General features: G+C 40.8%; 1 protein-coding gene across 12 annotated transcripts in view; it reads right to left on the bottom strand.

Annotated features, from left to right (window-relative positions):
- Nucleotides 1-12,149, bottom strand: part of LOC107098150 (nuclear factor 1 X-type-like) — a 298,579-nt gene that overhangs the window by 265,677 nt on the left and 20,753 nt on the right. Inside the window, exon 1 of one of the 12 annotated variants that reach the window (XM_015395639.1) lies at nt 942-1,825. The exons of 10 other annotated variants lie outside the window; for them this stretch is intronic. In XM_015395639.1, coding sequence (XP_015251125.1) covers nt 942-944 — 3 coding nt within the window. In that variant the 5' untranslated portion in view covers nt 945-1,825. Of the gene's footprint in view, nt 1-941; nt 1,826-12,149 lie in introns of those variants that run through there. One more of the 12 variants, XM_015395641.1, reaches the window with a different exon arrangement.

Below are 12,149 nucleotides of genomic sequence, written 5' to 3' on the forward strand. Positions count from 1 at the left end.
AAAAAGCTTCATCTGAACTGTTTGGATCTAATAGGTTAAAGCGTTCCAAAGTTAAGGAATAAAAATCATTTCAAAAACAGCTGGGAAGAATTTTTCACTCAATTTAATCTGATTTGAACTCAAACAATTTAGCACAGAAACACCTGAGAAGATTCAAATGTACGGTTGTTCAGAAACATACTATACCTCTTAAAGACTTCCAGCTGTAACTGGTGGAAACTGTGATTTACAAAGCATTGATTCTCAGCCACTATGATGACACAAATACAAACATGACCAAAAAAGAGACGTTTAAAGGCAATAAATGCTTCTCTGTCTATTAAACTTCAAAAACATATTTTCACTTCCAATAATGATAAACGCAGAGAAAAAAATCAGTAGGTCTTGTATTTTAATCATGTAAAGCACTTTGCATTGTCTTTGTACTGAATTGTGCTATACAAATTAATTTGCCTTGCCTTGCCTTGCTAGAAAGATTGTTAAAAGTCTCTCCCTCTAATTTCTGGCGGCCTCCGCTAAGAACGGCTCACAAGCGCTGTGCGTAATTACGCACAACCCAGGGAGGCGCAGAATAAATAAATAAACAAATCCCATCATTTTAACAAGTTTTCCAGACTAAGGGGGCCCAGCTAACCCGGTGTAACCTTAACCCATCTTTCCTCACCCTGCATGACATGCAATAGTTTGCTTCATATGCATGTAGGGCTATAAATAGCGCACAGACTGTCTCGCTTCTTGGAGCGCTCAAATGAGAGGAGTCAGGTTCTCAGTGTGGATGAAACAACACATGGTGGACATTTGGGTAAAGGTTTTTGAAATCAATCAAATTGAATGAATAACTTTTGCATGATGAAGCTGCTGGGGGAGGGGTGGCATTAAAAAAATACAACTTTGAACCAATACAGCAAAGTGCAGGAATTATTAGTTTACACAGCACGTACCATGGTGGTGTGGGGAAATGTGCCAACACTCTCAAAGAGCCATTTTCCACTTTCCAAAGTTCAGCTTCCAGAAAAAAAAAGGAAAGGTGGGAGATAGAAAAGTGCCTGGTTCTTGTTGTGCTGGGCCTAAAGCTCGGCCTGCTGCCCGGTAAACATTCTACAATGCTGGGGAGGGGGAGGTGGAGGGGAGGAGGGGGGAGTCTGCGGGTCAACTTTCCTCCTTACTAATCCGAACCGGCTTTCTTCATCCGGAGAGTCTCTGCTCTGGTTCAGATCGCTTCCATCCAACTCCGCGGGTCTCTGATCACCGGTTCTCCGTCCGCGGAACGAGAGGAGCGCCGCGCGGCGACACCGGGCGGTAAGTAGCCTTCTGCTTCCTGCGCGCTCAGCCGCTCAGCTGCCGGTTCGGACGCTTTTCTCCTCCCTGCATGAATGAACTCAGTCCAGAGCCGATTTTGCTGATCCGAAAGCGCGCAGTTCTTCCTCCACCTGTTCCTCAGAGTCCGCGGAGAGAAGGAGGTTGGGTGGGTGGGGGCAGAGGGGTGGGGGCGCGCGCGCCTCAAAACCAAACTCACCGTCCCGACCTCAGAGACATCAGAGCGGAATCAGCCTACCAGCAGCGGAGACGCGTGAGTGACACCGAGCAGCTGAAACCGAGTAAACAAAGTGTGGAAAGTAGGGAAACACGCGGCGTGGCTGGACGCACGCGCGCATGCGGTTCGTCCCCGCGGCCCCGGCCGGAGAAACGGAGCGGAGCGGAGAGGAGAGGAGCTGGTGAATTATTAATAACCGCAGCGCTCCGCAGTCTGTCGCGTTCAGTGAGTAAGCAGGGCGGCAGCTGGAGGTTTAGAGGAATTAAATACGGGCTCAGAGTAAACCGTGGACGCAGGGGATTAGAGGCTCTCACCGGCTACAGCGCAGGGGCAGCGAGGGGCCGACAGCGAGGGGGGGAGGGGGAGCGGAGAGGGGGAGGAGGGGGGAGGTTAGGGGAAATGATTCTGGAGGAAATAACTTATTTCTATCTCTAATATAGATCTGAAAGACCATTAAAACATGGGAAAAAAACACCAGGATAAAAACTGGCTGATAGAATCTATCCAATAAAACTGGAGCAAAAATATGAATTATTTTCAGTATTTCTAGATATTTATGTTTTAGCTTTAAAACCCCTAAATACCAGAAAGTTATTTAAAAATCTGACTTAAAAACATTTAGAAAAAATAAATAAAAACAGAAAAAAGCAACATTTTCTTTTTTTCTGATCATAAATATGAAGATATTTTTCAATCCCTACCAACACTATAAAAATGCAATCAAATATGAACCACTAACTCATTTATGTAGATATTTTTGGATAAATGCTTGTTTTTATTATTAGTTTTATACCTTTTTAAATTGCAGATGTTGGTTCAGTCAATCATTAGCTCCTATCAGTCTGTTTGTATGATGAATGATCTTATTAACATCCTGTTATAAAGTTTTCTTTAGATGCTAAACCTGCTAACCAGTCGTTGCCATGGTACCTGATATGGTTTTCATTAGAAAAGTTTACAGGCCTTCAAACTAGAATGGTTTCCAAACATTCATTCTAATTATTTTTCATTAATTATAGGTTATTTTTAAATTTTATGATTCATGCAAATTTTACTTTAAGCTTTAGAGCTGTTGCTAAACTAGCAAAGGCAACTAAAATGGTGACATTTTATCCAAACTCAGTTAAGTCAATGATGAAACAGCTCCTTCAAACATCAGCTTTGTTGAACACCAAACATGATGACTGCTGACTGAGCAGCAGGAGCAGGTAGATCCTTGGATTTTAGTCCAAAAATGTGTCAGACTGTTTTTAAGGCACATTTTCAAAGGTTCTCTGCAGTTTTATTGAGGGTTGTATGACAATAAACATAGTTTAACAGAAAAAAATAATAGATGTTTTACTATGTAGGCCCTGTGTTGGTGTTTCTGGAATATTCAGGTTTATTTGAAACATTATTCTTATTAGTTTGAATTTGTAAAAGGCTTCTATCTGCGCATTTTACGCACAGCCAACCCCGTAAAGTCATGCTGGGGTCCCGAGTGTCCCCCCCACCCCCCCTAAGTTCCTACCATGTGTTTTATTTGGTCACTACTACAGCCAGCAGTCTGGCAGAACAGAAGTTAGAAGCGCAAACATGTTCATGTATGCGCAGGTGCGCGACTCCTGGCAGGAGAACAGCGCCTCTGGTAAAACACCATATTAATTCATCACAAACAGCACAAAAAAAGGAGAAGCAGGGGAAATTAGGAAGAATTTCCACAGAGATAAAAACCCACCATCCTGCTTCATGCATAAATAAACCACCTAAACGAAACTCTTCTTTTTCTTTCTTTCTTTCTTTTTTTTTTTTTTACCTTTTAGGGAAAATCCAGCTTTTTTATGCGGCTGATGGTCTGAAACGACAAAGAAAAGAGGTTTCATCCTTGGAATAAAATGTGAATACTGGAATTAAATTCTTTATTTCATTTTTTTGGTTAAAAAAACATGATAAATAAATAAATAAATAAAATGATAAATAAATAAATTAAAAGCATTAAATTTGTATAAACATCAACTTAGTTCGATTTTATTGTATTCTCGTCATTAAACAAATATTAATATTAAATAATTTTATTTTTTCTCGCCATTCTATCTCGATAGAGAAACCCTCCTAGTCATAAATCTGTTTCTTTATTTTAAATTTATTTTGAAACATGGTCTTAATATGTTTTTGACTTAACAATTGTAAATATTCTATTGCCTTTTCCTCCTCTTTCGGATCAAAAACCTAGAAAAAAAAACACTAATATTTAGTTTAGCTCTGTAGAGATTTTAAATATATATTGACATAAAGGGTATAAAAGCTTGTTTGTATAGAAAAAAAAAAATATTTTCCAAAGGTGAATATTTTTCTGCTCAGTTAAAAGGCTGAATTTGTTCATCTAAATGTGTTTTCAAGGTTAAACTGCCTCTCAGGTATTTCTGACGTCGGGGTTTCTGGTTTGCAGCTATTTTTATTAGAAGCAATGAATAATTCAGTCAGTAGTTAGTAAATATTAATGTGTGTGATGCTTTGTGGCCTTTTCTCTGCTTTTTGTGCGGCCTGCAGCTGCAGGCCTCAGTGGGAGCAAAGCCTTTCCGCTCCTAATCAGCTCCATGGGAGGCCAGTCTGTCACTGACTGCAAAACGCGACATTTTACCTTTCATTTTAATAAACTGGTCAAGCTTTTCTTTGTTAAATGAATTATTATTTCAATGCATAAAGCTAACAGTTGGAATGAGCATAAAACATGCGCATATCTGAGCTCATAGCAGACCATGCTTTATGCTTGTTTTCTATTTACATTTAATAAAATATAAAGGAAACAAGCATAACTTTAAACAGAAACAAAAAAGCAAAAAAAAATATATATAATTTTGTAATAAGAAAATGCATGAATTTTATTTGTGTAGAAAAAAAATCAATAATACTGTAAAGAAATTTTGCAAGTTAAAAAAAAATTGTGTTGAATTTCAATTTTTGGTTTGAACTCAGAGTTAAAATGAAAAATAAAAATAAGAACTGGTTAGTGACTGAGGCATTTTGCTGATCAGCTCATCCAAGCACAACTAAGGTTTTAAATGCTACCTTTTTAAACATTTTAATGCTTTTAACTTTCATTTATGCTTCTTTTAAACACGTGAGGATGAAGCAGCTGTCTCTGCAGTTAAATCTTAAACTCTTGCTCCAACCCAGAACCTTTCCCACACATTTTATAACAGTTTTTACATTTTATTAAGTCGATAAAGTCACTTATAATCAAAGGCATAAACACATTGGCCTCTGCATTATCTGCTGGACATCACACAAAGGAGAGCTGCTAACGACTAACTGAATAAACATTAATTTAGGTTCCAGTCAAAATTTAGTGGTTGGATTTATCATCAAATTGAATCAAATAGAATTAAACCATAATTAAATAGGAAGTTTGAATATTGATATTTCTAAATAAAATTGGGCCAATATTTGGTATCCCCTACAGTTCAAAGTTCAATTATCTAAAGACTCCTGAATAAGATGACTAAGCAAAGGTGGCACATGAAGTCCTTCTCCATAGATCCGAACATCCTCTCCTGCTGCTGGGGTAATGAGCGGCTCTCGTGTCGGCCTGCAGGTTTGCACTAAACTGTGAAACAAAAGTTCCACCAGGCAACAGCTCAGAGAGGAATGCTGAGTTTGGCATACAGGGCCACTGGAGCCGGCTCCTGCTCACCAGCTCACCAGCCGTCCTCTCCTCCTCCTCTCTTTAGGCATTAAATCCGGACACATTTCAATGCCTTAATGGTGCCACCGTGGTTTGAGGCAGACCAAAGCCGTTCTGGGTCAGTCTCTGCTGCTGCTGCAGGCTGCACTATAAGATGGAGTCCCTTAGTGGCAAACTTTGGTTTTAAATCAGCTTTTTAGTGGAAACAACAGGGAGAAATTAACTGTTTTTTATTGCTCACAGCATTAACTAAACCTTAGGTAATAGACCACGTCTGTGTTATAACTAAAAAGTCAGGTTAACTTATGTTTTTATGAGTTTAAAATTACGAAAAAGAAAATTTAATTGAGAGCAAAGAGTAAATTTTCCATATTGGATTAAATGTTTGATTTTTAATATTCATCTTTAGGTGATACTTTCCCAATTTTATGGTTTCGTTTTTCATTTATTCTTTCCATTTATTGAAACTTGACTCAGTAATACCCGTGTAACAAGCCCAGATATATATACCAATATATTCTTTCTTTTTTATATAACAAAACTAAACCTGATGATCTCAAAATGGCAATGAAAAAAAAAATCAAACCTTCCAACTTTTATTATTATATCCCCACTGGTGAGTGTTTTTTTTAACAAATCACCAGTGGTTAAGTTATTTGTACCTCTAACTTTACTTCATCTATAATGAACCACTCTGTGTCCGTGTGGATGGAGTATAAACGTTGAACTGTTGGGATCTAGTCAAGATGAAGATGAATCTTTCCACCAGTTCAAGGATTGTTAAAGAGGTAAATAACCACAGCAAAGAGGGACATCGGGCTCACTTCATCTGGCAGTTATCTAAACATCAGCACACAAACATACACAGATGGATGGAATTTACTGAAAGCTATGTAGACTCCATGAATCCACATGTTGTTAAGTAAAGTGGAGGACCTGTGATCCTGTGGGCTTTTTTCTCTTCCAAAGGTCTCAAGAAAACTCAAAGATTTCATTGAGTCCTTAAGCAGATAAATAACCTCTAACAAATGGCAAAATCAACCCTGTTTAGATAGAAGAGGGCATAAGGAGGTAGACAGGGCCGTAGATAGATGGGGGGCCATGGCCACCCTGAACCACCCCAGGAGCTGAATTGTTGATACTCTCAGGAGAAATGCTCTAATTTGACATTTTGAATGTTAGTGTATTCATCGTAAACAGACAAGAAACATATTTTTCACATCAATAAACTGACATTAAAGATGACAAATAAATAAATTATTCAATTCAATATTTTTATATGACTATAGTTCACAATACATGTCATTTCAAGGCACTTTACAGAGACAATTCAACCAGATCATACAGTCAGAACGGTGAAAAAAGGTTTTCTATCTAAAGAAAACCAGCCAATAGATTTGAGTCATTGACTTCGCAGGATTCTCCCCTCCTGAATAAGCATGTGGGAAAAGGAGAAATTTGCTTCCATTGTGTCTTTTACTCGACAGAACATGCATGAAGCGACAGGAGAGAGGAAAAACTCCTTTTTAACAGGAAGAAACCTCCAACAAAACTAGACTCAGGGTTAGTGGCCATCTGCTGAGGATGACTAGGGTTTAGGTAGAGAGAAACAGCCATACAAAAGAGACATATACCCCATTTAAATAACCCCTCTGTACCCGATCCAGAGGGATAGAGTAATGTTCGGGTCGAGCTTGGATCAGTTAACCGTGCCAAGCTTGGATTTAACAACCTTTTAGACATCGTGCTAGCATGGTTCCTCACCACCTTTCGGTGGTCCATGATACTACAGCTCTCAAGGCGGGAATTACTCTTTTGAAACCGTGCCGAGATCGGTCCAAGCACGGTTACCAGGATAACTGCTCGGTGTGAAGGGCACGCACAACTGAACCGGACCATGCCAGACACAAACGAAATGCGCTACCATGGTACTAGTTTATCAGTAGGGCTTGGCGCTGTTCAGTTCTGGCTCGATTATCACATAACAAGTGTCCAATTTTGGAGAGGTGCACCAGAGTGTCTGCAGAAGGGGCGGCGGCATATCTGCGTAAACTTTGACACACCCAGACGACCTGGTTTCTGAGTATAAATCAGCCTTAACGGTAAACTAGCTCCACAGGCGTCTCTGTCTAGGAAAAAAACAGATAAACGAGACCTGAGCAAATTTTCAAAGGGATGAGCCCAAAGCTATGTCTAGGAGAGAAACGGGACAAAACACTGAAAAAAAAAGGAAGAATTTCTGCTGTTTTTAGAGCTGAGCTGTTTTTATGAGGATAAAAGGCAATAACTCCTAAACACATTCAATGTCTTCATTCACATTTTTACATTTTGATATGTAGAACCATGATAGATGGAATATATAGGTAATGATTTTACAGGAAATGGCTTAACCTGGAGCTTACTAAATACGTAAACACTTGCAGTGTGCAGGCACAGTGGTGTTGGATGAACACGTCACAAAACCGGCATTTGGGACAAGCAATAGATAAGATGATCTCCCCCCCTGAACTCGTAGCTGGAAGAACATTTTTCACTGTACCTTTAATCAGCATGGATGTGGAAATATGTCTGTATATTTTATAATATATGTTGAAAATATTGAAGGTTTTTCTCATGTTTTTTCCTGTTGGAACAGTGATTGACCCCTGACCTATACACTGGTCCCTGTTTGGCCAATCCCATGAAAATTAACTGACTCCTTCACTGCCCAAGGCTTTATATGATCTGAAGGAACTGGAGGAAATGATCCTTTCTCTGTATTTTACTGCACAAGAGCGAGAGCGAGCACTTGAATGGAATGGAATCTGTGAAAAGCAGGGGGAAAAAAAATAGAATATCTGTTTAAAACATTAAAAATTAAAAAAATAAGTTTCAGAACAAAAAATATGATATTATTAGAGTTTTCTTAACATCTTTTTTGATTAGGATGTTAAAAGTTTCATTTTTGGATTGAATTTTTTTCCAGTTTTCATTTACAAAATGTGTTCTTTGCACCAATTATGGAATAAAACTCACTCCATACATTCAAAGCCCTCTCAGAGTGTTTAATGCCTTCTGAGGTTTGATGCTTTGCCCTGGATGAGACCTCTAAACATCACTGGCCTTATTATGTCGTCTGATGGGAACTAGTTCTCCATAAGGGCAGCAGCATCACAGGCCGTTTTTAAATGCAAGAAGTTTGTTGAGTCCTTTTACTTTAAGATGCTAAAGTTTTGTTTGGTAGAATTAGGATGAAGAGTTACTGATAGGAGAAGGGGGGCTTTTTCTAACTGATAGAACAGTTTCTAATTAAGTGCCGCTTCAAGGGGATCTCATTTATGCTCAGAATGTTATGTATCCCAGATGCTCCGAAGCTTTATCACCCAATCCGCTGCATTAGCATTAACCTGTGCTTTCATAGAAGCCTGCACCCCCTGTTCCTGCACCTGCAGGCTCAGAGGTGACGTTAATAACACCTGATGGCGACAGATGATTGGAGCATCCTCAGGGCATGTCGAGCTCTCATTGGCTCCCGTGGAATTCGGACTAACTGATGCTGAGCAGAGTGTGTGTTCGGATGTCTCCGGTGGGGGAGGTCTCGCACTCCCCCTTGCCTTATCAGGCCGCTCCACGGCATTGCTGGAGGAGCGCCACTCTCAGGAGGGCAGACCCAGAAGCATGGCGCTTATCTCCCGCTGCCAAGGAGGGTTTATAGGTCTGATTAACTCTCACTGCTTCTATGTGTCATCCGTGTGAGAAAAAGAGTGAGAGCTGGGCTCTATTGTATGGACTGATGGCTGATTGTGTGTGGGGGGGTTGGGGGTGATGGGGTATGGAGGCTATGTAAGTGGATGTGAATGTGAGAGGAAAATAAAGGCGTTTAGCACTTGGTGAGGCGCACAGTGAGGGATGGGAGACACATCCAAAGCTCTTGTTCTCTGAGTGAGTCGTGGTCCTCCAGAGGTTCCCAGGAAGCGTCCCAACAGAGAGCTGTTGAGAGCACAAAGCCACGCAGCACCCTTCAAAAGCTCTCTTCTTGTGATAAATGACAAAGTTTACAAAGAAAAAAAGCTAATTCTTTTGTTTAATCTATAGGAAACGGCAGCATTTGATTGGAGGAAACGCTCCTCCTCCAGCAGAGTGCTGCTGGGCGATATGATTCGCTCTGGTTTGGGTCCAGCCGGTACCACCAGAGAGTGTCGCCTGTAGGGGGAGGTGGGAAAGCAGAAGAGTGGGCCTCACCCCCTTCATAAGGAGTAAAAACATGGCTGCTATAATCTCTTTTCCTGGCTCTCAATGAAAGAGAGAGGAAGAGCCACTGGAGCCTGGGTCTGTTCAGATCTGCTGCCCCTCACCCCGGCTCACTATCTCCTATCTCCTTGCTCCCCTCTTTCTCCCCCTCCAGGCTGCCTATCCGTCCGCCTCTTGGTCCCTCGCTTAAGTTGCTCATTGAGAAGCTGCCTGTGGTCACACGTCGCTGCTCCTCCACTTTGTTCTGCTCGTTCGGATCATTTCTCACACATTCGGCTGTCTGTTGTCAGATCTGCAGAGTGTGACTCTGCTTGTCTTTTGTGTTTTTCTAACTTGACAAAGTAGGGCATGATTGTGAAGTTGGAGTAAACATTAATAAATCCAGTTAAAATAGGAATTCAGACAAGCTTGTCGTGGAGCCACAGTTTCCTGCTGCAGATTTTCAGGTCTGGACTTTGACTAGGACACTACCCTGATAAAAGGTCCTGTCATGAGGGAGACAGGTGGACCCAGTATTCAAGGTGAGACAGACAGTAGGAAAGTTCAAACAGTTTATTAAACATAAAACAATAAACAGAACAAAAGCGGAGCTGTGGATCTGCGGACCACAGCGGCTGCAGGGGGAGGAGGGGCACCGCCCAATACCTGACACTCTGTAGGGAGAAACACAGGTAAGTGACCACGATCATGTGGAAAAAATCGAAATCTAGATAAGTCATTTTTTCTTAAAATAAATGCATTTGTTCTTGGGTTGAGGAGGTAAAAGATAGATTTGCCTATGGAAAAAGACAATTTACACCTAAAATAAGAAAACACAATTGCATTGTCTTATTTCAAGTGCATATTATATAATTATCACATTTTAAGAATAAAAATACTTTCAATTGGCAAATAATCTCACCTACCTACTCAAATTAAGGGTAGATACACTTGATTTAAGAAATTTTTAGTTATTTCTAGATTGTTTTTCCACTGAGGAGATATCCGAGTGAGTCACTTACCTGGTTAAACAGTTCAGTCCAACCTCTCCGAGGAAGGCAGGATCCAGCTGACCAAACCAGCTGAGGCGCAGAGCCGACCAGAGGTCACAGATACAGCAACCTCAGTGAGCAGGCAGGATACAGATCAGACAGGAACAGTTCTGGAATCCAGGAGTCCGCAGCCTGGTCAGGGGTTCCGATCCTCACAGGAACAGACAGATCCAGGGTTCCAGGAATCCGCAGAGCATGAAGGCAGATTCAAAGATCCATGTGTCGCGCAGCGAGCTCAGACAGAAGTGCACAGATGTAGACAGGCAGGCTCAGTGGTTGAGGGACAGAAGACACTGTACCGGGATTACTGCAGAACTTTAAATTGATCTCCACCTAGGAGCCAGGCTTACGGGACTTAAAACGGACTTTCCCCGCACACTGCAGTAGGAGCCAAAGTACTCATGATCATGTTTGGGATACTATACAAACTCATTTTTCATTTGTCTTATTTTTAGACTAGTTAGTTGTCTGTAGCCTCGTCTAAAGTTCATTTCTGGAGGACAGAAAAGCTGTATTCGGCAATATTCTCTTGCATATCTTTTAGTAATATCTTTACATTCATTATTTAGGGACTCTATTATCGGTCAAGAATATGTTTCTATTTTGTTTAGACGTTATATTTTTCATTTAATATAGGTGCCCTTTGCCCTGCGATGGACTGGCGACCTGTCCAGGGTGGACCCGCCTTTCTCCCGAAGACAGCTAGAGATAGGCACCAGCATCCCTCGAGATCCCGCTTGGAATAAGTGTGACAGAAAATGGATTGATTTATAGGTCCCTTTAAGATACAGGTGGATTTCTTTAACAGGGGGTATTAATACAGAGACATAAGCTTCACAACCTTTTTACTCTGCGTGGCGCAGGTTTTGGTGGATTATGCTCTATTTCCCAGTACTGATTCAACAACTTTCTTCTTCCCTGATCTGTGTGCTGTGTTTCTTGGCTGCCATAGATTTTTTTTTTCATAAATGTTCTCTGACCAACCTCCAGAGAGAAGCTGCAGCAGTAAATTTAATCACAGTTGGACTCTATTCATGGTGAAGTTGGAGGAAAATGAATCACACTTAATTGTATTTAGGGCAGTGGCGTTTTCTAATAGAATACAAGGGTCGCTTAATCTCCCATGTAAATTTCGTAAAACTATTGGTAAAATATGCATTGTCAAAATCTTAAATGTAGTCAGTTAGGCATCAATGCTCCTAATTTAATGAGTATGTTGCGGGTCAATCAGACGTTTATTCTGCTCTCAGATTGATCTCCCCTGTCTGTCAGCCTCTATGAGAAATCCCTATTGAGGTTTGAACCTGTTTATTGAGTTAAGCAGAGAAAGTAGAGCCCTGATTGGAGAAAACCTCTAGATTAAATCCTAAATCAGAGAACCAAAATGTCTAATCTGGTAGGGGTCATATCTGTTTTGTTGCTTAACAACAACTCTTATGCTACATTCGCACTGCAAGCAGCAGAGGCAGCAGAAGCAGCTAGTTTACATGCAAAGTCAATGGTTGACGCGCATCAAGGTGCAACAAAAGGTCCTGCAGAGCATTTTGAGCAGCTGAAGCAGCGAATCATGAGCTTTTGTGCAACTGACGTGTGATGCGCTGCAAAAAGCAGCTGCTGTTGGAATTGGAAAAATGTAACTTTTGCTGCTCGACGCCCCACATAAACCAATCAGACAAGCTTATCTGGGAGC

Source organism: Cyprinodon variegatus, unplaced genomic scaffold (assembly GCF_000732505.1).
Source record: "Cyprinodon variegatus isolate N-32 unplaced genomic scaffold, C_variegatus-1.0 Scaffold751, whole genome shotgun sequence".
Lineage (NCBI taxonomy): Eukaryota > Metazoa > Chordata > Actinopteri > Cyprinodontiformes > Cyprinodontidae > Cyprinodon > Cyprinodon variegatus.